At 35.7% G+C, this 25,065-nt stretch overlaps 1 protein-coding gene across 1 annotated transcript in view; it reads left to right on the plus strand.

Moving 5' to 3' along the window:
* Nucleotides 1-25,065, plus strand: part of LOC115220558 (apoptosis regulator BAX) — a 29,379-nt gene that overhangs the window by 299 nt on the left and 4,015 nt on the right. The window contains exons 1-3 of the mRNA XM_029790704.2: nucleotides 1-349; nucleotides 21,050-21,164; nucleotides 24,804-25,031. The exon at nucleotides 1-349 is cut by the window's left edge and continues 299 nt beyond it. Of these exons, the coding sequence (XP_029646564.1) occupies nucleotides 75-349; nucleotides 21,050-21,164; nucleotides 24,804-25,031 (618 nt within the window). The 5' untranslated portion in view covers nucleotides 1-74. The remainder of the gene's footprint in view (nucleotides 350-21,049; nucleotides 21,165-24,803; nucleotides 25,032-25,065) is intronic.

Genomic DNA, 25,065 nt, shown 5'->3' on the forward strand with positions numbered 1-25,065 from the left:
AAGTTGTAGATTTTGGTGGCGAATCTAATTTAAGAGCCAGAACTACAACACTTATTCAATGAAACAATTTTTGCATGGAACAGAATATGGATAATACTCTCAGCGACGTTTACACTCCACCTGACGCAACATCCACTGTTTTAAGTGAATTATCACTGATGTCTTTGCATTCCAATGACGATTGTTTACCACCAGATCGAGAATCTGAGACAGATTTAGCTGATTCGGTGCAAAATGAACCTACCCACCCTTCTGAAACAAGATTACAAGGCGATTACTTGCTCAAGTCTTTTGTAAACGAACAGATTTATAAAGAAGGTTTAGAAGTTCCATCTGATGAAACCATAGAGTAAGTTAATGTTTTATATATTTATTATCTAGAAAGATCTATGTTCGTTCTGACCAAGATTTTTGGGAGACTCGATTTTTTTTATATTGTCGCTTCCTGGATTTCCTTTCTTTCTCTTATTTATATGCATTGCCGTTGTTTGCAACACGAACTTAATATTTAGCCAATTTTAATACATTCCTATGTACCCAACATATCAAATCTTCATCTCTATGTAAATGTTTCTCCTGGAAAAAAAAAAAACAACAAACAAAAAACTAATTTACTCTCCTCCAAAGTTCATAAGGAAACTGATAAAGTTTCTTTAATCTTTATATCTATTGCGAAATATACATTAGACGGGATTCTTAACAAGAAAATATTGTTTCTGCCAGGGAAACAGTTGACGACTGCTGTAAAGTCCCATGTTTACAAACAGTAGTGGAAAGCAAGTGCGCGCACGAAAAGGTTTATTATTGCGCGATAGATTTTATTTACGATCGTTGGGCGATAAATTTGCAGCGAATTATACGATTATTTCATCGATCTCTACCTTTCCTTTTCTCTGCTAAATTCTCTTCTCCGTTTTGCTATTCACTTGTCGATTTCATTTTGTTGTCATTTGAAATAGAAATCAAAACAAAATTTACCTTTAAACATTTAAAAAAAAAATATATGTCAGCTAAATCTGCGTTAAAAAAGAAAACGACTAATTGGAAAGCTTTAGTGATTTATTAATATTTATCTGTATTGCTTCGTGGTCCAATATGTCAACGAAGTTTCAATTTTAAGTTAATCTTGCTCTGATAATTGACATAAATTTCCATTTACTTCCACCCTTTTTCTGTTTATTCGGTTGTAATTCGCTGCTTCTCCTCCTCCCCTCTTTTGCCTCTCTCTACGACTTCACTCATTTCATTTCTCTCTCTCTCTCATCTTCATACTTGAGTCCTCCCTCTCTTTGCCATCGAATATCTTTTTCTCTCTCTCTCTCTCTCTCTCTCTCTCTCTCTCTCCATCTCAGATATTCTATTTAAGCTTGGATTCCATTCCATTTCTTGGCGGTAGTTTTGTAATTTTTGAAAAGTCACGTTTATTCCATTTCAGATTGAAGTAACAGCTAAGTTTATGCGTATAAACACACACACACACATATAAATAAATATACTAATACATCTGTTTGTTGTCTACACCACCTGTCTTCGTTTTTTGTGAATTCTCTCTCTATATATAAATATATGTGTGTACATAATATATATATATGTATGCCGAAAGATTGCCTATGTGTGTATATATACATAGACGCAGGCGTGGCTGTTTGGTAAGTAGCTTCCTTATGAACCTCATGGTTCCGGGTTTAGTCCCACTGCGTGACATCTTGGACAGATGTCTTCTAATACAGTCTTGGGACGACCAAAGTCTTGAGTGGATTTGGTAGACGGAAACTGGAAGAAGCCCGTCATATATATATGTGTGTGTGTGTGTATTTGTGTATATATTTGTGTGTCTGTGTTTGTCCCCACCCGCCATCGCTTGACAACCGATGCTGGTGTGGTTATGTCCCCAAAACTTAGCGGTTTGGCATAACAGACTGATAGAATAAGTACTAGGCTTACAAAAAATAAGTCCTGGGGTCGACTTCTTCGACCAACACCATTTAAGGCAGTGCTCCAGCATGGCCGCAGTCAAATGCCTGAAACAAAAAGAATTTAAAAAAAATAATAAAAGATACATACAATGGGGGTACTTGTATCACAAGTATCTACAATGGGTGTGTATCATCTGTTTGTAAACGTAGGGGTTACACTCATACAAGTGTGTGTGTGTGTAATCTGTAAACATGCGGGGTTTTACTTACATAAATCCTCGGCTTATTACGTCTTCGTCCAAGCCAGATGAACCATATTTTCTACAATTTATGCATATTTCTTTCGTTTGATTTTGGGGTTCGTGTATGAAAACAGGAATGTAAACATTTAAAATACTGTTACTGTTTTTTTTTTTTGTAAGCAAGTGTTTAGAAATTCGTGGTAACTTTTTTTACTGCGATTATGTCGACTTCGAAATAAACTGATTTGACCTTGAACAAGTCTTTTCTCCCCTGTTTTAACAAGTAAGATGAATACAATTAAACATTCCCTATGTTAGGACTAGAATTATTATCTTACTGTGTTTTAGTGTAGATCGATAGGTAAGAATTAATGGTTAATATAAAGATCCGAATTAAAGTGTGTGCGCGTGATCAACCGCTACTGTTAGCTACTTGTAAACTTTCCTGACTGATAGATAGGTTAACAATATAAAGATCTCCACCCGTGAACAAAGTAATAATAATAATATTAAACTAGCCTGCTGGGTGTTAACAAGTATGTAGGAAACGAATATGAAAAAAAAAATTGCGCTAACGACCCTGGTTATGGAGGAAAATAAAGTGAAAGTGGCGGGGGCGATTGAAATTTTGAAAATTTTTTTTTTCAGAATCGGATCCTCCATAACTAAAAACTTGGGATTCCGGGGAAAAACATCAATATATATCCATTTTACCGAAAGTTATGACGATAAAATCGGATCTTGTGAATTTTCCGAAAGTCCTCTACCCACCCACCCGGAGGGTCGTTAGCGCAATTTTTTTTTCATATTCGTTTTCTACTTGTTAACACCCAGCAGGCTGGTTTATTATTATTTTTTTTTTGTTCACGGGTGAAGATCTTTGTATTGACCATATTTTTTTTAATCTCTTGCTTAATGATTGATGAATAGGGAATTGAATATCTGGTTTGATTGATGTGAAAGATTAAATATTTTGAAATAAGGCTATCTATCGTTTCTACGAAGGATAGCTTTGTTGTTATTTAACTGAATGGCAATGATAGTGCCAAATGAGGAGCATCATACGTGTTGCTTATAAATCTGAAGAACTCCTTTGTCGTTGCTTAACCCTACTTGACCATTTTGGAGGCTCTCTCGGTTACGAAATAAAATAGCTTTTCAATCGTGTCTAATTAGTTTACGTGTCAAGTCCAACCTACATATATCAGAATTGGGTCCCTAGACCCATGAGAGCCCCGAGCAACAGCATCGGTCAAGCCTGGTTGTTTTCATGATTAAAGCAAACTTTATAGTATCTTTTTTTCTTATAGGTACCCGCTTCATCAGTTTGACAATTGACACTTTTCGTTTATTCTGGTATTAAATAAAGGTAACTTTTTATCTGTGAGACTCTGATTATAGTGAAATGGAGCTATAAAATAGAATTAATAAATCGTATTACTGAGATATAGTAGTGCTTAAAGTAAATAACAAATCCCTATGGTTTAGGGGAAACGTGAAAACAATTTTTTTTCGTTTTTCTCAGGAGCAATGTTATTTTTACATTTATTTGTCACAGTATTTTCTCTAATCCATTAAATCAGCGGTTCACAAACTTTGTCATGCGTAGAAAACTTATGTAATTTTTTTTAGACAATCACGGATCCATGTTTTTATTCTAAAGACAATTCCCGCCATCTAATTTTAATAAGACATAGAACAAAAATTAATTTAGAAAAATAATTTAATCAGTAAAATAAAAAAAAGGGCTCACTTGGCGGAGATGTAGACGGAACCCTTCCCCCCTTTTTTTAAAAAAAAAAAAAACTTTTCTACGGAATCCCACGTTTTAGGCTATGGAGATTCCGATTCTGAAAATAAATTTTCAAAAATCGCAACTTTTTGAAATTTTTTTTTCCGAATCGGAATCTCCATAGCCTAAAACATGGGATTCCGTAAAAAGAAAAAAAATTAAAAGGGGAGAAGGGTTCCGTTTACAAAAAGAAGCCAACTTGTACTTTGCAAGTTGTGAGTAGCATTTATTTTATAAAACCATTGTTAAATTTTATAAAAATACACATTTTTCACGGATCCTTGTTTGAGAAACTGCTTCAGACGAGTGGGTTTCCTGTCTTTATAATAGAGTAGTGTTTTATGTTTGAGATGATTTGGACCAAATTCGGCAGATCCATGTGTGTGTTTGTGGGCGTACACACACATCGATATATATGTATGTTTATATATATGTATACACACTATCACACACACACACACACATACAGAGGTAATTTAAACTAGGTCTCAAAACTGATATTTTAAAAAAATAACTACTGCCTTCCTATCTATGCATACTTGTGTGAGTGTACGGTAAATAGATTTAGTATTTCTAAATGAAATTCTACTCCTGCTTTTCGTCTTCTGATTTTTCTAGTAAGTTTACAGTTGCTAATGTGCGTTTTTATCTACTTTTAGATTACACGCACACACATTTATATATACAGACATACATACACTTAATTTTACTTATTTTGAGGAATCAGTTTGAACTTACCGCCGATTTTCGAAAATATATATATATATATAAACTGACAAATCGATAATAATCTGTTTTTAGAACCCTTATTCTTAATAAGAATTATGTATGTACAGGATACTGTTGCGAGTTTGTATCTTAAATGACTTTTTAGGCGAGTTTTTGTTAAAATATCTCCCTTACAAGATTCGTCATCTGCAGGTGAGGCTGGAATGTATATCGTCACGTGACTACTTTCGCTTTCGCCAGCCATTTACTTTTGAAAGCTTTTTGTTTTGGCCTTGCTTTTGTGTGTGCGAGGACAGTGTAGATTGTTGGGGGTTTGTTTAGTTACTTTGTTTTTGTTCTTAGTAACCGTTTGTGTATACTATTGGATAATCTAACATTTATTTCAGGACACTCTGTCGTCGAGAGACACTATGTGTAATATATCTCGCCTTCTTTTTAGTTCAAACTGTTCCATTTAGTTGTCACTTGTTTTAGTCTGCACTGTTGCTAACTTACCTTGTTTTAAAATTCTCAGTCTGTCTGTCTCTCTCTCTTGGTATGTAGTAGCAGTTACTTATGTTGACTAATGCTCTGGAGCCACAATCGCCTTTACTATGACTCACACCCAGTAAACTTAGACACAGTCTTTCCCGTTCTTTTTCTTTGATAAAACTTCGCTTTTATCACCTTTTTTTTTTTCTTTCAAACTAATTTGTTCTAGATTTTTCTTCTTTCTGCATTGCTATCGAAAACGGAAATAAAACCAGCTTTTTCTTATTTGCATAAGTTAACCCAGTTGTTTTATTTAAAATATTTGAATACGCGCTCGTGCGTTCATTTTCTTTTTACTTATTTTTAGTCAGTCGATTACGGACATGCTGGAGCATCGCTTTGAATGAATGGTTTAGTCGATAAAATTAACCACAGCACTAGGTTTGTCATTTCTTCAGGCGATCACTTTTTACCGATGTGCTAAATCAATGGAGACAAACAAACTAATATCGGTTGTTAGATTGTGAGAAACAATTCGAAATGCGTGCGCACGTACACACAGGGAGAGAGAGAGAGAGAGAGAGAGAGAGAGAGAGAGAGAGAGAGAGTGCGTGTGTGATAGTTTCCCACAAAGTTTGATTCTACAAAGTTCGTTCGCAATGTATTGATATTGATCTGCCTGACTTTAGTACTCAAGGTGATTTGTTTATCTAAAGCAGGCCCTGACAACTCGAATTACATTGCGGGCCACTTTAATCCCAGAAAGTTTTTTGAAGGACGCTTGTATACTGACAGAATTGAAAGCATTTTGCTTTCTCATGCTATTATTGCAATAATGAATGAATGATCGTTAATTAAGCATGAAATATTATCGTTGCAAAAACAGTAATGTCTTTCTTTTTTACTTTTCATTACAATCTTTAATTTTTGATAAAATTTTCAAAATGTTTGTTTAATAAACTCATTTCAAGAATGTATCAAGCGGGCCGCAAGATAAAAGTCTGATGATATATATATATATATATATATATATATATATATTTTAAAAAGGAGATGTGGAACACGAGTTGTGATATATAAAAAAAGGAAATGAAGAAAATGCTGACAAAATAATTTAAGTAAGGGAGAGTGTATTTAATTAGGTGAAAGTTCTTTACCGGTTGCGCATTTGTTATGCTTATCAAAAGATATTTTTTAAGAGAGATAGAGTTCCTTTCTGATAGATTTTTTTCTCTTATCAGATAAGAGAAAAAAATCTATCAGAAAGGAACTCTATCTCTCTTAAAAAATATCTTTTTTTCTCTTATCTGATAAGAGAAAAAAATCTATCAGAAAGGAACTCTATCTCTCTTAAAAAAATATCTTTTGATAAGCATAACAAATGCGCAACCGGTAAAGAACTTTCACCTAATTAAATACACTCTCCCTTACTTAAATTATTTTGTCAGCATTTTCTTCATTTCCTTTTTATATATATATATGCGCACAGGAGTGGCTGTGTGGTAAGTAGCTTGCTAACCAACCACATGGTTCCGGGTTCAGTCCCACTGCGTGGCATCTTGGGCAAGTGTCTTCTGCTATAGCCCCGGGCCGACCAATGCCTTGTGAGTGGATTTGGTAGACGGAAACTGAAAGAAGCCTGTCGTATATATGTATATATATATATATGTGTGTGTCTGTGTTTGTCCCCCTAGCATTGCTTAACAACCAATGCTGGTGTGTTTATGTCCCCGTCACTTAGCGGTTCGGCAAAAGGGACCGATAGAATAAGTACTGGGCTTACAAAGAATAAGTCCCGGGGTCAATTTGCTCGACTAAAGGTGGTTCTCCAGCATGGCCGCAGTCAAATGACTGAAACAAGTAAAAGAGTAAAGAGTATACATACATAGGGAGAGTTTACGAAAATACAAAAGACGAAGACAGGTGGTGAACAAAACAAACAGATGTATTAGTATAACGCTCAGGAATAGAAAAAGTCTTTTATGTTTCGAGCCTATGCTCTTCTACAGAAAGGGATACAGAAAAAACAAAGAGAACAAAATGTGTATAGTGGCTAACGATCTATCATGGCGAATATACACACACATATATATTTTCTATTAAGGCTACCATTGGTTTCAAGTTAACGAAACCTCAACAGCTATCAACTCCAACACGTGGAACATTGTTCATTTCCATTTTGGATCAAAACACAGGAGATGGTAAAGCAGAGGACGGCATCGAGCTCTTCTGTTTGCTTTGGCATAATTCCTATGACTGGGCACCCTTCCTAATGCCAAGCACTTTACAGAGTGTGGACTGGATGCTTTTTTATGTGGCACCAACACCAACAAGAGAAAGGCCCCTCATGTGAAAAGGGAACAGTACTGAGAAAGGTAGCTTTGTGCCAAGTGATGAAAAGTTAAACTATGATAAGTTAAACTATGACAGGTGTTTTGCCATAGAGGAGATGCATGGCTATCCCAGTCATCGAGGATAGAGAGAGAGAGAGAGAGGAGATAGTGGTGAAGATGTGACAGGGTGTTTTTATATATATATACATACACATATATCATCATCATCCACTTCAGCAATGTAACGACACGTGTACCATTAGCGATTTCTTCTCCATCTTTTCTCCGCTGGTGGCACATAAAAAGCACCCACTACACTCACGGAGTGGTTGGCATTAGGAAGGGCATCCAGCTGTAGAAACACTGCCAGATCAGACTGGAGCCTGGTGCAGCCTTCTGGCTTCCCAGATCCCCGGTCGAACCATCCAACCCATGCTAGCATGGAGAATGGACGTTAAACGATGATGATGAACAAAGAGCTATGCTTCAGAATGTCAAACTCATTTCACCGAGTGTCAAAAGCGAATACATTTCTTGCACGTGTCCTCGCACTCTTTCTTTTTCATTTGACTTGACTATATGTGTGTATATATATATTATATATATATAAATATATATAAAATAATTCGAGACAAAACCACTATTTTAAAACCAAACAAAGAAAGACTTAATCAATACATAAAATTTTAATATAAATAAATGACTTCAAAATTTGATACTGATTAGAAGATCGAAAATCCACCTGAAGATTGTCGGTAGCAGACATGAAACATTTGTAGTGGCGGTTTATTTATATTAAAATTTTATGTATTGATTAAGTCTTTCCTTGTTTGGTTTTAAAATAGTGGTTTTGTCTCAAATTATATTATATAATATTTTACTATAAAATTGGATTTAACCCTAAATCTGATTTTTCCCTGTAATTTTGGATTCATTCCCTAATATTTATTATAAATATATATATATATATATACACACACACAAAGCATGGGGGTTAGCTCACAGGTGATCTAAATTATTAGGTACGCTAGGTAGTGTTGGTATCAGCAGTGGTAGAAGAGGTGGTATTAGTAATGCTATTGTTGCATCTATTAGTAGTTGTGTTTGCGGTAGGAGTGTTAGTAGTAGAACTATTTTCAGTAACGGTAACGTTGCCGTTGGTGTTAGTATTAATAGTCCTATTAGTAGTTGAAGTATATGTATTATTTGTTGTAGTGGTTATAGTATTGTTAGTATTAGTGTTCCGCTTAGTGTTTGCGTTGGTTTCAGCTGTGCGCCCATTACCCTCTGAGGTGGAGACTATATTATGTATGTTTAAGTTGTTTAAAGTGGTTGGGCAAGGGGTATTAGATATGTTATTGCAATCAGTGTTAGTGTTTTTGTTGTGTAGGTCTATGGTAGGGTTGTATGCATTTAGATAGTAAGAGCTAAGTTTACGTTTATTTGATGAGGTAATAATAGATTCTATATTTGGTGTAGATGAATAGGATGATTTCAAAGTGGATCTGTTAAAGATGGAATGGTACTTGTTGTTACGTGGGAAATTAGATTCTACTATTTTAAAGAAAGCTTTAGCGAGGCCATTAACGTTTAAAGCAAATGGAGGTGTATTCCAGAGAATAGATCTCCCACTGCTTTTATTATGCAAGTTTGGGGAGGTGTAATTCCTAGTGAATGTTAGAGGAGAATTGGAAGGTCTAGTATTAGTATTAGTGCTTGTAGATCGAGTGTTATGCATGTGGGTGCTAGGTGGATGAGATTGTCCAATTGTAGTAGGGGGATTTGAATTTCCAATATTTATGCATATTTGTCTAAAGCTAAGTTTCGAGAGGTGTTCCTTAAGTCTAGTGTTGGGTATAAATCTAATCTTCTAGGAGAAACCACTAGCAGCTAGAGCTTGGTTATAGTAATTGGTGTATTTATTGAAGATTTCTTCAGTGGCGGATAGATTGGATATTCTGATGGATATGCCTTTAATTATGCTCTCAAAAGTAGATTTATGGTGGCTAGATTTTGTGTTGATGTATTTAAGGTATTGATTGGGTTTATGATATGGGAAGTATAGCGAAGAGTTTAGATCTGAAGTAATATCTAGAAAATTTGCTTTCCTGTAAGAGTTTTCAAAAAAGACAGATAGGTTGAAGTTAGTGAAGAATTTATGTAAGTGTTTTCTAGTTTTTTCTAATGCAGGTTTTGTTAGGCCATTTGTAATTAACAATGCATCATCTCTATATAAACCCCCTTTGATATGGGGGAATTGTGTATGGAGCTGTTGCAGGAGGTACAATCCGACTAGATCCATGACCTGAGTAGAGTCAGATGAGCCCATGGTTATATCAAAGAAGTTGCTTCTGTTAGCCTTGAGGTTAGCACGGGATCAAAGCTTATTATCGACGGGTATGAGGGTCTGCCTGGCAGATAGAATTACACCAATTTCTAAGGAGGTTATGTTGGTTTGGTTTTTAGTTAAAGGACGTTTTTAAGGAGGATAGGTAATATAGAGGCGTCATAATTGTTGATGTCAAATTGTAAGAAAGAGGATGTGTTTTTGTTTTGAAACAGGTAGAACTAGGTGATGACTTTGCATGTGCAGGACCACAAGTTAACATTTAGTTTTTCTCTAATAGAGAGTATGACTCTGTCTAGTGTATTTTTGCCGATTCATCCTAAGTCCTATTTGGTGGGGCAGATGAGTCTAATAGAGGGTTTGGTTAAGAAGTCTGGTTAATATAATGTGTGTGTAAGGAATTGTATAATGTGACAGATGATCCAAAATTATTGAGTATTCTCAAAAGAAAAGACGATGTTGTTAAATTCTGGTATTTGAAATTTTTTATTCTTTAAAATAAAACCATTACAAGTGTTTTGATTAGTAAAAATGATTCTGCAAAGACACAGTATCTATTTCAACACAATTCTACAGTGAATTTTACAAAAACAAATATAAAAATGAAATATGTTTTTCTCTGTTTTGTTCATGTTAAGTATCTTGTCTGCTGGATTTAGGACAGGACAGCTGCTGTGCTGATGACACTTATTGTGGCAGAAAGCATAGTCCATAGCTATCCTCTTGTCCCTAGACAACCTGACTGACTTTTCCTTAATATATCCATTTCAGAGTTTTATTATTATTATCTCCTCTTCTTGTTTGTTGTTGGTCCAACTTGAAACAATTTGTTCATTTATTCTCTTCTTGAAGGGAAGATAATTTCAATAAATGAAGAATTTATCATGTATGGTATTTAATATATCTTTTTTGTCTTTCTGTGTATGTATGCTTGTATATATCACTTTGTGTGTGTGTGTGTGTGTGTGTACAGGCCCTGTAAGAGAAGTGGACTCAACTAGTAGATTAGGAGCCTATGAATATATCTAGGGGCTTTCCCTAAAACAATCCCCTATTTGAATTTTGAGATTACTACCTTTTTCCATTTTATTCCTGTTTGCAAAATTTCTCTCAGGGCCCGTGTTTGTGTGTGTGTGTGTGTTTATTATAAAGTAAAAATATATCACCTTCTTTTCTAAATGATCAGAAATTTCTGGAAATACACAATATAAATAATGTTATAATAGATTGGTTGTGCAGAAGGAGAAAGGTAAAAATGATAGATGTAATAATACAATTGCTGATTAGATAACATTTGTATGAAAATGAATACAGACAAGTCACCTAGATAGTAATCAGAGCAGGTAAACCAAGAAAACTTATAGGTGAATAATCTGTATAAATTTAACACAAGTTAATAAATAAGGTATTACTGAGAAATGTTGAGCTCAACAACGATAATAATAATAATAATTAATTCGTTTATTGGCCACAAGGGCTGACAAAAATTAATTAAAACATAAAGGAACAAAACACAGGACGAAAGTTACAAAGGGTTTTGTCCGTTTGCAAAAGTCCGTGTAAAAATTCCAGAGATAACAACGAAAATATAACAATTGAAATTCCCAATAGGGGGAGGCGCTTCGAAAGGTTACTCGTGGAAAAACCCATAAAAGCTACGGGAGCCTGGTCAAAAGTGGGGTAGAGAGCCCCTTTCTCCTTTTATAATAATAATAGGTTAAGACTATATAGGACCGAGGTAACTCATCCAGAAGTTAGTTATACACAAATAAATAGAAGAGTGCCATATCATGTGAAATTGGTTGAACGATATTTCGGCATGAGTTACCTCGGTCCAATATAGTCTTAACAATAAATGAAGTAGACTGACATGTAATAATAATAATAATAATAATAATAATGATAATAATTAATAATAATACTTTTTAAAGTGGTGGTGGTAGCGGTGGTAGTGACAGCTGTAGTGAAGGCAGCAATGACAACTGTGTTCTATTAATAGCTAATAAGATGGTGCAATATATATATATCTAGGTTATAGGACTTACAGCCTGTTTAATTTCTTTATCAACTTTGCTCTGTTTAATTCCTTTTCTATATAATTCAGCAAGATAATGCTTCTTAAGATTTAGTTTTTACTACATTCTTACAAAATACATTCAATATATTGAAATTTAAAAAAAGTAAAAAATGGGGATCGAGTGAAAATCACATACTGAGGAGTTGAGTTGACACCTCAACATGATTTTTAACTCTTTGCAGAAATAATGAGTAGAATTATTATTCAAACAGGATTTAAGATAGTATTTTAAACTCTTTTTGTTTTTTTAATAAGTATTTGTTAATTTGACTTCATGATGCCAAGGCATATAGAAACATAATGAAAATAGAACTTATTGAAATATCAAACTGAAGAAGGATATAGAAAATTAAGATATTTGGTGTTTATAGAAACAATTTCAATAATTTACACTTGGTTAAATAGATAATACCTGCCTCCCCTTCTTTCTGTACGCACATATATATACTCTTTTACTTGTTTCAGTCATTTAGACTGTGGCCATGCTGGGGCTTGAAGGTTTTAGTCAAAGAAATCAATCCCAGGACTAATTATTTAAGCCTGGTATTTATTCTATCGGTCTCTTTGGCCAAACCTCTAAGTTACGGGGATGTAAACACACTAACACCAGTTATCAAGTGGAGGTGGAGGACAAACACAGATACAAAGACACGCACCCAGTTTCTGTGTACCAAGTCCACTCACAGGGTTTTGGTTGCTCCAAGGCTGTAGTAGAAGACACTTGCCTAAGGTACCACACAATGGAACTGAACTTGGAACCATGTGGTTGGGAAGCAAGCTTTTTACCACACAGCCATACTTATTTTGTTTTCGTTGGCCCTATCAAGGTGAATTGTAAAATTGATCTCTTGTAGTATTTGAACTCAAATCATAATGAGATGGTACTAAATGACAGCAAGTCATTTTATTCAGCTCTTTATTAATTGTGCTGGCTACAGACTTCATACTAATCGAGTTTTCTTCCATGAATATCTAATGAAAGTAAAGAGGAACACAGTTAATTCTTTAGCATTTAAACCAGTCATATCAAGCCCAAATATTCTACTTCTTTTAAGTTCAAACTGGCCAAATCCAGCCTCTCACACCTACCCTACTATGTCATTCTAAAAGCATACAATCACATCATCGAAATCTTGAAGCTACAAGATATTTCATAATTAATTCAAAGCAATGTGAATAAATAAAGCATTACATTTGACAGAATAATCCGAATACTAAAGGGTTGATGTCCTGATATATTCTGTTGATCATGAGGAAATGAATGATGAAGTTGATCCTGGCAGAATTAGAGCTCTGAAGTAAAAGAGACAATACTAAACTGCACTAGTCTTGAATATAATGATTTCTAGAGTTAAGAGGAAGCTATAACATTTGTAGGAGGATGTAGTTTAATTAATTAAACTGACTCACTATTTGACTGTTAGGGTTAGGTTTAGGTACTTTACTGAACCTTGAGAGGAAGCTTTATTATTAGGAAACAAAACTGCACATTATAGACAACCAAATTTTTTGAGCAAATATCATAAAGGATTCAGGCATGGTTGTATAGTTAAGAAGTTTGTTTCACAACAACTTGGTTCAAGGTTCAATCTCACTGCTCAGCATTTTGGGTAGACGTCCTCTGTCGTATCGTCTGGTTGACCAGTGCTTTGGGAATGCAATTTGAATGCTGGAAACTGTGCAGAAGACTGTAATATTTTCCATCACTTAATTGCTTGCTTTTCTGTGTTTACATGGCTCAGATGAGATTAATTGAGGTAGATTTTTTTCATGGCATGATTGATGTTGGGGGCTTATAGTAGAAGCTACTTATCCAAAATGTGCCTTTGGGTTGAAATGCATAAAAGAATAAATGACTGCACAGTGGGACTGAACTCAAAATCATATGGTTGAAAAGCAAACTTCTTAACCACATAGCCACACTTGAGTCTAATACACACATTGTGTGTGTGTGTGTGTATAGTGAAGGCGCATGGCTTATTTGGTTTATGATTGTTTGATTTCTGGTGGCAGGTTGTGTCCTTAAGCAAGGCAACTTATTTCACTTTATTGCTCCAGCTGCCACTCAGCAGGCAAAAATGAAGTTGTACCTGTAATTCAAACGGGTCCAGCCTTGTCACATTTTGTGTTGCACTGAATCTCCCCGTGAACTACGTTAAGGGTTTACTTGTCTGTGAAGTACTCAGCCACTTCCTTGTTAATTTCATGAGCAGGCTGTTCCATTAAAAGTAATGCCCTTTTTACAGTGATAAGAAACAAGTCAGTTCAGACAGGTGAAATTCCTCACAGTTCTGATTACATAAAGCAGCTTATACTATAAGCTACGATCAACAGTTGCATGTGCTTCGTTAAACGAGCAGGCTGGCCCTATGATCAAAGGTGTTTAAACCATGACTGTATTGTCTTTTTCACGATACCTGGGATTATGTTATTCAATGAGGCTTTCTCTTGTTAAGATAAGATATGATCAAAGGAGATCATGTTGCTATTTCTAGCAGCTTGAACAACCATGTAAAGGTTCTGTTAATATACATTCTGTGCTAATACTGTCCTGCACAGCTGTGACTGTCGTAATGAATGATATACATTCAATAATTTACATAGACACACGCAAGCATTCACATGTAAACGTCCCTCAGTATCTTAGATCATTCTGACAGGTGCCCTATAAAGTTGACCCTTATGAGGCAACACTTTATAATTGTTAAAATACGTCTTGTTGGGCCAGAATGATTTTAATGTAAAGTGAGAAAAATACCAAGTTTTTCGCTTTGTCCGGTTCTACTACCTGTACATTAGGTTCACACCCAATGAAATGGCTCGGCTTTATATAGGTATATATAAACAAAGCATTATTGATTTCCTAGGCATGTCTTTTTTTTCTTTCAAGGACATCCAGTTACGCCATTGAAATGCGCTGTCTTTTTAAATTACTAACACCTTCTGTTCCCAAGCGTCCTACAATACTAACCAGGTTATATATATATATATATATATATACACCTGCATTCATTTAGGTAGCACATCCTGTATAATCACATATATATATATATATATGACTGCCTTCTTTCAGTTTCTGTGTACCAAATCCACTCAGAAATCTTTAATTTCACGTTCGGTCACATTTTCATATGCTTCACATTCAATTTCTTTTCACCTTATGAAAAATATCTTCGTTATCAGAATGTTTTGTTTTTTTTCCTTAGCTGAATTTCACAATAACACGTTGCTTCGTTAATTCGTAAATAAATATTCAGCAAAAGCCAATGAATTGAGATCGACATCTTAACTCAAAACTGAAAAGTAGGACATAGTTTTCACCTCAGCAAACTGCTCCTTGTTTAAAGGAATAAACTTACTGGTTGAAAACTTAGTCGAATTTATGAAATTAGAAGTTAATAGTCTTGTACTTCTATCACACTTTCTGCTGTGTCGAACTTAGAATTATTGTTTTGTATGAGAATCTGATAATGTCTCGGTGAGACCTCATTTCTAATAGGTGTAGGCGTGGTTAGTAGTAGGATATTTACTTCCCAATTACATGATTCCGGGTTCAGTTCCACTACGTGGCATCTTGGCAAATATCTTCTTTGGGCCAGCCAAAGGTTTCTGAGTGCATTTGGTACACAGAAACTGAAAGAAGCCAGTCATCATCATCATCATCATCATTTAGCGTCCGTTTTCCATGCTAGCATGGGTTGGACGGTTCAACTGGGGTCTGGGGAGCCCGAAGGCTGCACCAGGCCAGTCAGATCTGGCAGTGTTTCTACAGCTGGATGCCCTTCCTAACGCCAACCACTCCGAGAGTATATATATATATATTATATATATATATATATGTGTGTGTGTGTATGTATATGTATATATATATATATATATATATATATATATATATATATATATATATGATTAGACAGGTTCTGAAGAAGGTGGAGTTTGTTCGTGTTGGCAAAACATATTATAAAACCAACACCAGTTGTCAAGCAGTGGTAGGGAACAAACACAAAGACACACACACACATATATAATAAAATTGATTAAAAAAAAAAGTACTGTGAACTTGCCATGTGGAGCAAAAGATCCATTTTGGATATTATTTTCCTTCAAGGTAAAGTTGGAAGGAGGGAAACAAAATGAGAGACCATAGGGTTTTACAAAAAAAGAAAAAAATCTGTGTTGCTTATCAACTGTAGCCAGTTTTTTTTTTTCTTTTTGTTCATTTTGGTAACTCAGAAGATGTTAAATTCTCTTGTCTCTAATTTATTTCTCTCCTTTCAACTTTTTCTTGACACTGGATTCTATCCAAAATGTTGGACAGAATCCAACACTCAGGAAGTGAAAAAGTCTTACGTTTCGAGCCTACACTCTTCCACAGAAAGAAACAAGGAGAGAAAAAAAAATGTGTGTAGTGGCTACTGATCTATCATGGCGACTATATATATATATATATATATATATATAATATATATATATATATATATATATATATATATTTGTGTGTTTGTGTTTGTCCCCCCACCATCGTTTGACAACTGATGTTGGTATGTTTACATCCCATAACTTAATGGTTCGGCCAAAAAGACTGATAGAATAAGTACTAGACTTACAAAGATTAAGTCCTGGGGTCGATTTGTTCGACTAAAAGGCAGTGTTCCAGCATGGCCACAGTCAAATAACTGAAACAAGTAAAAAGTAAAAAAAATATATAGTGTGGTAAGTAGCTTGCTTACCAACCACATGGTTTCGGGTTCATTCCCACTGCGTGGCACCTTGGGCAAGTGTCTTCTACTATAGCCTTGGGCCAACCAAAGCCTTGTGAGTGGATTTGGTAGACGGAAACTGGAAGAAGCCCGTCGTGTGTGTGTATATATATATATGTATGTGTGTATATATTTGTGTGTCTGTGTTTGTCCCCCCACCATTGCTTGACAACCGATGGTGGTGTGTTTATGTCCGTGTAACTTAATGGTTCAGCAAAAGAGACTGATAGAATAAGTACTAGGCTTCCAAAGAATAAGTCCTGGGGTCGATTTACTCGACTTAAAGGTGGTGCTCCAGCATGGCCGCAGTCAAATGACTGAAACAAGTAAAATAGTAGGTGTGTGACTTTGTGTTTGTTCCTCATCGCTGCTGGGTGGCCATTTCGGTGACCTCATAAGAGTAATGTGATTTGTTAGGCACACCCAAACAACACGTTGGTTCAAACAGCCATTGTAACCAGTAACTTTACTACTTTATTCCTATTTAACAGTGCCTTTCATCCTTCTGCTTAACAAGCTATACAAATATCAAGGAGAATTTACGGGGAAGACAGGTGGTGTTCAAAACAAACAGATGTATTAGTATAACGCTCAGGAATAGAAAAAGTCTTTTACGTTTCGAGCCTATGCTCTTCTACAGAAAGGGACACAGAAAAAACAAGGAGAGAAAAAAAAATACTAATATCAATCCTGTTGATTTTGTATGAAGCCATCAGGCAGTCGGGTGCCTTTCCTGTGTCCAGGGGTCAGACTGCCAAAACTCTTGCTTCTCTTTGTATTATGCTGCAAAACTGGCAGATGAATAAAGTGAGATCCATCACTGAGCATAAAACCTTTGGCTACAATCTTTAATCTTTAATCTTTTATTTGTTTCAACCATTGAACTGCAACTATGCTGGGATTCTACCTTGAAGGGTTTTAGTTGAATAAATTGACCCCCAGTATTTAGTATTTACTTTTTAATGTCTGGTATTTATTCTGTCAGTTTCCTTTTTGCTGAACAACTAATTTACAGAAATGCAAACAAACCAACACCAGTCACATCATTGAAATCTCAAAGCTACAAGACAAAGCATGAGTAAATCAAATAATTTGAATGGAGTGGCGGTGTAGTAAGTAGCTTGCTTAACAACCACATGGTTCCAGGTTCAGTCCCACTGCGTGGCACCTTGGGCAAGTGTCTTCTACTATAGCCTCGGGCCGACCAAAGCCTTGTGAGTGGATTTGGTAGACAGAAACTGAAAGAAGCTTAGCAGTTTGGCAAAAAAGACCGATAGAATAAGTACTAGGCTTACAAAGAATAAGTCCTGGTGTCGATTTGCTTGACTAAAGGCGGTGCTCCAGCATGGCCATAGTCAAATGACTGAAACAAGTAAAAGAGAAAGAGTACAAGCATTACATTTGATAGAGTGATCTGAATGCTAAAACTGTATCAAATACTTTTTCTAAGAATGCTTCGGTCTCTTGGTTCCATAGGTACTTTTTACCTCCAATCTGCATTGGCTATTCTATGCAATCAGTACACTAGCCTTACCGTTTTCCTAATTTACCATTGCACAACCAACAACTCACACTGACACACACACTACTCATTCACACTTTGTATTTAATGTACTAACATTACTTTCACAAACCTGGGTAGCTGTTTTACTGTACTCTTAAGGTAAATACACCAGCCTCACTATTTTCATAATTTACCATTGCATAATCAACAAATCAGCTATTCGTAGGGTATGTGTAAGAGGCCAGATCTGGTTAGTTTGAACATAACACAGGAAGAATGTTTGGCCCAGATATGGTTGGTTTAAATACTAAAGGGTTAAGAGACTTAGGTTTCTACTTTTGTCCCTCATTTTTTTTTTACAAACTCTCACTCAGATTGCTCACCAGTGAAGCCTTTCATTTTTTTCGATGGTAAATATTTTTCATCAACATCATGACATTTAACTGTGTCCATTTCTCTAACCCTCTTTGAATTAGTAGAATGACATCATCACATTGCTGCTATTTGCACTGTTCTTCATTGAAATTTATTTATTATTCAGCTTCATGTTCTGAGTTCAAATTCTACTGAGGTCATCTTCACCTTTCATCCTTTTGGGGTCGATGAATCAAGTGCTGTTGAGCACTAGGGGTTGATTTAATTGACTTGGTCCCTCCTCCGAAATTGTTAGCCTTGTGTCAAAATTTGAAACCATTTTCATTATTATTATTATTATTATTATTATTATTATTATGGCAGTGAGCTGGCAGAATCAGTAGCACGCTGGACGAAATGCTTAGCAGTATTTCACCTGTCTCTTTACATTCTACATTTTAAAAACCACTTTCAGGGTTGATAAATTAAGTACCATTTGAGCACTGGAGTTGATGTAATCAACTTGCCCCTTCCCCCAAAATTTCAGGCCTTGTGCCTATAGTAGAAAGGATTATCGTTGTTATTATTGTTATTGAGTAAGAGAGCAGTGCATGCCATCAAAGTGACACTGGGGTAAAATATACAAAGCCCAGTATACCCATCATGACTAGCTGTCTGATAAGGGTACACCAGGCACATGCATCACAACCATATGTGTGCAACATAGTGATCTCATATCTAGATAAACAGCACATGACCTTGCAAGTGGGGCCCAGTTAAGATTTTCTTCAGGTTGAGTTGCCCATTCTGCTCAAAAGGTCCTTGAATAAGGATTGTTTAAGGATGTTGAACGAAACACCCATGTTTCCAAAGGTGAATCATCCAAACCCCAAAGAATTCCTCTCAACACATGGTTTTGATGCTCCCCCACTACTTCTGCTCATGATCAGAGATGCACATATCGTCAGCCACTAAGGGACATGCTCAACTGGTTATGGTCAAACAACTGACAAGCAAATATGTGGTATTGAGCAGGATATTTGCTGTAGCCCATCTTTTATACCAAGACAAAACAATGTACATGATAACACTTCCAATCAGTTAAGATCAGAAACCATGAGAACCGTTGGCTGGTCACAACTATTTCCTTTGTGTGTGTGTGTGTGTGTGTGCATGTTTTATACTGGAAACATTTTGATGATCTAACAGTGTATAGGAAACTTGCTTAATGACACTCCTTTCCATTTTATTGATAATGAAGAGACCTATACAGGGCTGCTTGACCTATTAGAAACAGTTTCTTCAAATCATAGTCTGTCATTTTTAGAAAAAAAGAGTACTCTTGTTAATGGAAACAAATTTAAACAACTGGATGGTGAGAACTTGAACACATTGTATCGATAAATTTGTTCAGTGTAGGTTGACCTAAGGCAAAATTGCAACTTATAACGAAATCCTTCATGAGTTAACTGAAAAAGTATTTTTGTAGTTGGTGTGTTGGTATTTTCCTTGTTTACGTCACTGCTTTGCTTTAAAAATATATCCAAAACAAGGGTAAATCCCATGATAATGATCTTTTAAAGTAGAACTGACACAAGTCTTTTTTCACTGTACAGCCCTTCCTCTTTCTCTCTGTCTACTGCTATCCCATCCCCCTGCACTTCCCACTAATTCTGTCATGCTCACGCTGACTGTATGCTTGTCTTTTGTTATATAGTAGTGCAAGTTAACAACATTTAACCTGCTGACTAATATACCTTACCTAACGCTCATAGTTATGGAATTTTATTTAGTATGTTTAGTATGCCTCCTCCCCATACACACACACACACGTCACGTTTTGCTGGGCAATTATGTCATCTGGGTATTTTACTCTGATGAACAGAAATATTCTGAAGACATCTAACCATTTGTAAACTTGTCATATTTGTAAAATTTAATCACAAAAGGTTTCTGTAACTTTTTGCTTTTAGGCAAAGTCATGGCTGTGTGGTAAGGAGTTTGCTTCCAAACCACATGGTTCTGGGTTCAGTCCCACTGCATGGCACCTTGAGCAAGTGTCTTCTAATTTGAATGCTAAATGGTTAAAAGGAAAAAATAATCTCTCCCCAATATCTCTAATTTTAATCTTATACCTTTATATATTTAAGAATTTCATAAATGGAAACCTTTGGTTGGTTTTCTTTCTTCTCACAAGAAGGCAGTGAGTTGGTAGAATCATTAGAATATCAGGCAAACTGCTTTGTGGCATTTTGTCTGTTTTTATGTCCTGGGTTCCAATTCCACCAAGGTCAACTTTCATCCTTTCAGGGTAGATAAAACAAGTACCAGTTGAGTACTGGGGTGTCGATGTAATCAACTGACCCCTTCCTCTGAAATTGCTGGCCTCATGGCTAATGATGACCACAAGTTGCTTGTTCTGTTAGTAAACTTAAGATTTGTTGTTAAGTTTTTTTCTTTTAATTCTTTTCTTTTTCAAACTTTATATTTTCCCTTTTTTCTTTCTTTTTTTTTTTTTTTGCAGTAAAGATTATGGAAAAAAACAAGAAGCACATGCACTTGGAAGAGACTTGAGAAGGTTGGCTGACGCTTTTGAACAGAGTTATGAAAGGAAAGAAGTGAAGAAAAAAGCTAGCACTGTAAATCATTATTTATTAATTACTAATTTCTTTAAGTTTTAAAAATAAAATTTGAATCTGAACTCTTCTCTCTGAAATCATGTTATGTCCTTATCTCTGTCTGCCTTGTTGAGAGAATATAGGTATTATTTTAAATAGATTGGAAAATTGAGATATCTTATTCTGTCATAAAAAGAATCCTGCTTTTGTATAAGCTAGTTGTTTACTCAAGAATGTAACATATAATAATGAAATTATTGTATACAGGGTTCAGGTGCACCACAACTTGTCAGAAAGTGCATATAAAGCATATGCAGTAATGTACAAATGTCTGGAAAGCGAACAATGTATGAGTCAGATACATGCTTGCGTGTGTATGGAGGGGAGAAAATCAGGTGTAGTGTTGGCGAATCTCAGGAAGCATGGAAGTTTTGAAGGATGCAGTGCTCCGACAACTAACAACTGATGCCGGCAGTTTGTTCCATGCTTCAGCAACTCTCAGCGTGAAAAAATGTTTCCTTAAGTCATGGGAGCTGTGCTGTTTTCTGACTTTGTAAATATGTCCACAGGTGTTAGACGGGTGGAGTTTGAAAAGGTGCTCAGAGTTATTGTTTGTAAGATGGTTGATAATTTTATGGGTGTCTGCCAAGTCAGCTGCCAGACGTTAGAGTTTCAATGTGTTCATGCCCAGGGAAGTAAGGCATTCAGAATATGGTGATGCCTTGCTCAAGGTGCCATGCAGTGGGACTGAACCCAGAACCATGTGGTTTGGAAGCAAACTCCTTACCACACAGCCATGACTTTGCCTAAAAGCAAAAAGTTACAGAAACTTTTTGTGATTAAATTTTACAAATATGAGAAGTTTACTAATGGTTAGATGTCTTCAGAATATTTCTGTTCATCAGAGTAAAATACCAAGATGACATAATTGCCCAGCAAAACGTGACGTGTGTGTGTGTGTGTATGGGGAGGAGGCATACTAAAACATACATAAGTGAAACATGGAACTCAATTTTTTTTGTGATAGGACAGTGCTCATAATCACACCCTCCCCTACTTTTTTAAGCAAAGAAAGAACAAATAATTTAATCCTAGGGTGAAAAGGGTAATGACCCCCTTTCATTAAGAATGACCATGGGATTGCACCTAGAAAGTTTCCCTCCAAGGCACAAGTCAGGGCAAGGTTGTTTATTAAAGACCAACAGTCATTCTTGCACACCAGCCTCCCCACTCCCTGCCACTGATGTTATCCAAGGGAAAGGCAAAGGGGCCGATACAGCTTGGCACCAGTGACATCACAACTCATTTTTACAGCTGAATGAACTGAAGCAACATGAAATAAAGTGTCTTGCTCAAGAGCACAATACAAAGCCTGATCTGGGAATCAAACTCACTACCTCATGACTGTGAACCCAACATGCTAACTAGTGAGCCGTGCACCTTCACAGTTTAATCCTAGAGGTGGGGTGGTCATGACTAAAACAGCTTTGATCCTAGGTCTGCTTGCTCAGCGATAATCTTGAACCAAAAAACAACATTGCAAATGCTGTAAAATAGTCTTTAGCTAATTATTGTAATTATTCACTTAACATGAATGATATCCTGCATGATCAACAGGTGTTGCCCTTGATTCTTTGGCATGATTCTTCACATTATTATTTGGCTAAGACCAAAGTCATGATTAATTTAATTAATTTAAATTTCTTGGTTTTACTATATCAAGTATACTAACATTTACCTATTATGTTTACAAGCAGCAGACATCTACTCCTGAGTATTATTTCACAGCCACTCTCATAACTACTTATGTTCTGTAAATGTAAAGTTTTTTATTTATATATAATGAAATTATTGTATACAGTGCCTAGGTGCACCACAACTTGTCAAATGTGTGTATAAAGCATATGCAGTAATGTACAAATGTCTGGGAAGCGAACAGTGTATGAGTCAGATACATGCTTGCATGTGTATGGAGGGGAGAAAATCAGGTGTAGTGTTGGCGAATTTCAGGAAGCATGGAAGTTTTGAAGGATGCAGTGCTCCGACAACCAACAATGAATGCCAGCAGTTTGTTCCATGCTTCAGCCACTCTTAGCGTGAAAAAATGTTTCCGAAAGTCATGGGAGCTGTGCTGTTTTCTGACTTTGTAAACATGCCCCCAGATGTTAGACAGGTGGAGTTTGAAAAGGTGTTCAGAGTTATTGTTTGTAAGATGGTTAATAATTTTATAGGTGTCTAGGTATTAAGTTGTTGGTTAATACATCATTTGTTACAAGTTGACTTGCTACTACGGAACAGTTGTAACTTTTATTCTACCTCCAGTTTCATTAACCCTTCAGTATTTAAACAGACCATACCTGGCCCAAAATATTCTACCTGTTTTATGTTCAAATAAGCCAGATCCAGCCTCTCACACCTACCATATAGTGTTATTCTAAAAGTAAACAGTCACATCATTGAAATCTCAAAACTACAAGATACTGCATAATTAATTCAAAACAATGTGAGTAAATAACCATTACATTTGACAGAATAATCTGAATGCTGAAAGATTAAAGCTAAAGCTTTCTTAGTTGAACTTGGATTGCAGTATTTACAAGAGCTGTGATGACCGAGATTGATTTTTAAGGAAGTAGTTTTGGGAACCAATGATCTTAAGTTCAAACCAAAGCTTAACACCAAGTTACAGACCCCATTTTTACCCTCTGTGGCAAACAAAGAACAATTGAATTTAGATGCTTGACAACATGGCACTTGTAATAGTGACAAGCATAAAGTTTATGGCAGTTGCTGTTCTCAAGTATCTTCTCCACCCATTATTCCTGAGAGGGTTGTTGGGGTAGAATCTTCTGGTACCTCCTTCATAAGAAGCAACTATCATTACACTTTCCACTTGGATTTCCAAGCTGATCAACTGAGATTATGGATATTATTCAACCATCTCATTCTTGGCAATTCTGTTCTCAATAAAGATTGATATAATGAGTCACATAGCACCATGTTGTCTGCAAATGTCAGCTGCTGACTCTACACTCACTGATTCTGAGACCACCTCCACAGAAGCTGTGCTTGTCAGTTCAGTTGATAATTTCATAAAAATGATAAATATGAATTACAAAGTGCTGGTGACATATAAAAGGCACCTGTGCTGGTGACACTTACAGTACACTCTGTGAAGTGGTAAGCATTAGGAAGGGCATCCAGCCATAGAAATCAAGCCAAAACAGATGACTGGAGCCTGGTGCAGCACGCTAGTTTATCAGTCGCAGTCAAACTGTTTACTAGAAAATGGAATGTTAAACAATGATGGCAGCAGCATTGGTGGAAACGGTGGTGGTGGTGGTGGTGGTGGTTGTCATCATTGTTGTTAAAAGCAGCTATATAATCATCAATATTTAAATTTTTATGGAGAACAAAATTAAGAAAATTTATTAAGTTCACTACAAGTTAGCAGGCATGAATTCATTTAGTTAAATATCACTTTGAAGAAATAAGTTTTATAAGAACAGAACCTTCAATACATAAATAAGAATATTTTGTGATGCAAATCTTAATTCTTCCAACTTCTCAGTTGTGTCAAAGAGTTTTAATGTTATACATTGAAATTTTCTTTTATTAGCATACACTAATGAATTTTTTTTTTTTTGTTTTTTATTACAGTGTAATCTTGACATCAACAGTTACTCAGAATTTTCTAGAATTTTGAAAAGTTTGTTCACCAATGGTGGGATCACACACAGCAGAATCATAGTCTTATTCTTTTTTTGTTCCGATTTTGCAATTCGCACCTTAAAAGAGTGTTCACAGCGCTTTACGCGCTTTATTAATTGGTTTTTCCAGTTTCTATCGGATTATGTTTATGAGTGGGTAGAATTACATGGTGGATGGGTACGTATTTCACATTTTGTTTCTTTCTGCTTTT

Source organism: Octopus sinensis, linkage group LG16, assembly GCF_006345805.1.
Source record: "Octopus sinensis linkage group LG16, ASM634580v1, whole genome shotgun sequence".
Classification (NCBI taxonomy): Eukaryota; Metazoa; Mollusca; class Cephalopoda; order Octopoda; family Octopodidae; genus Octopus; species Octopus sinensis.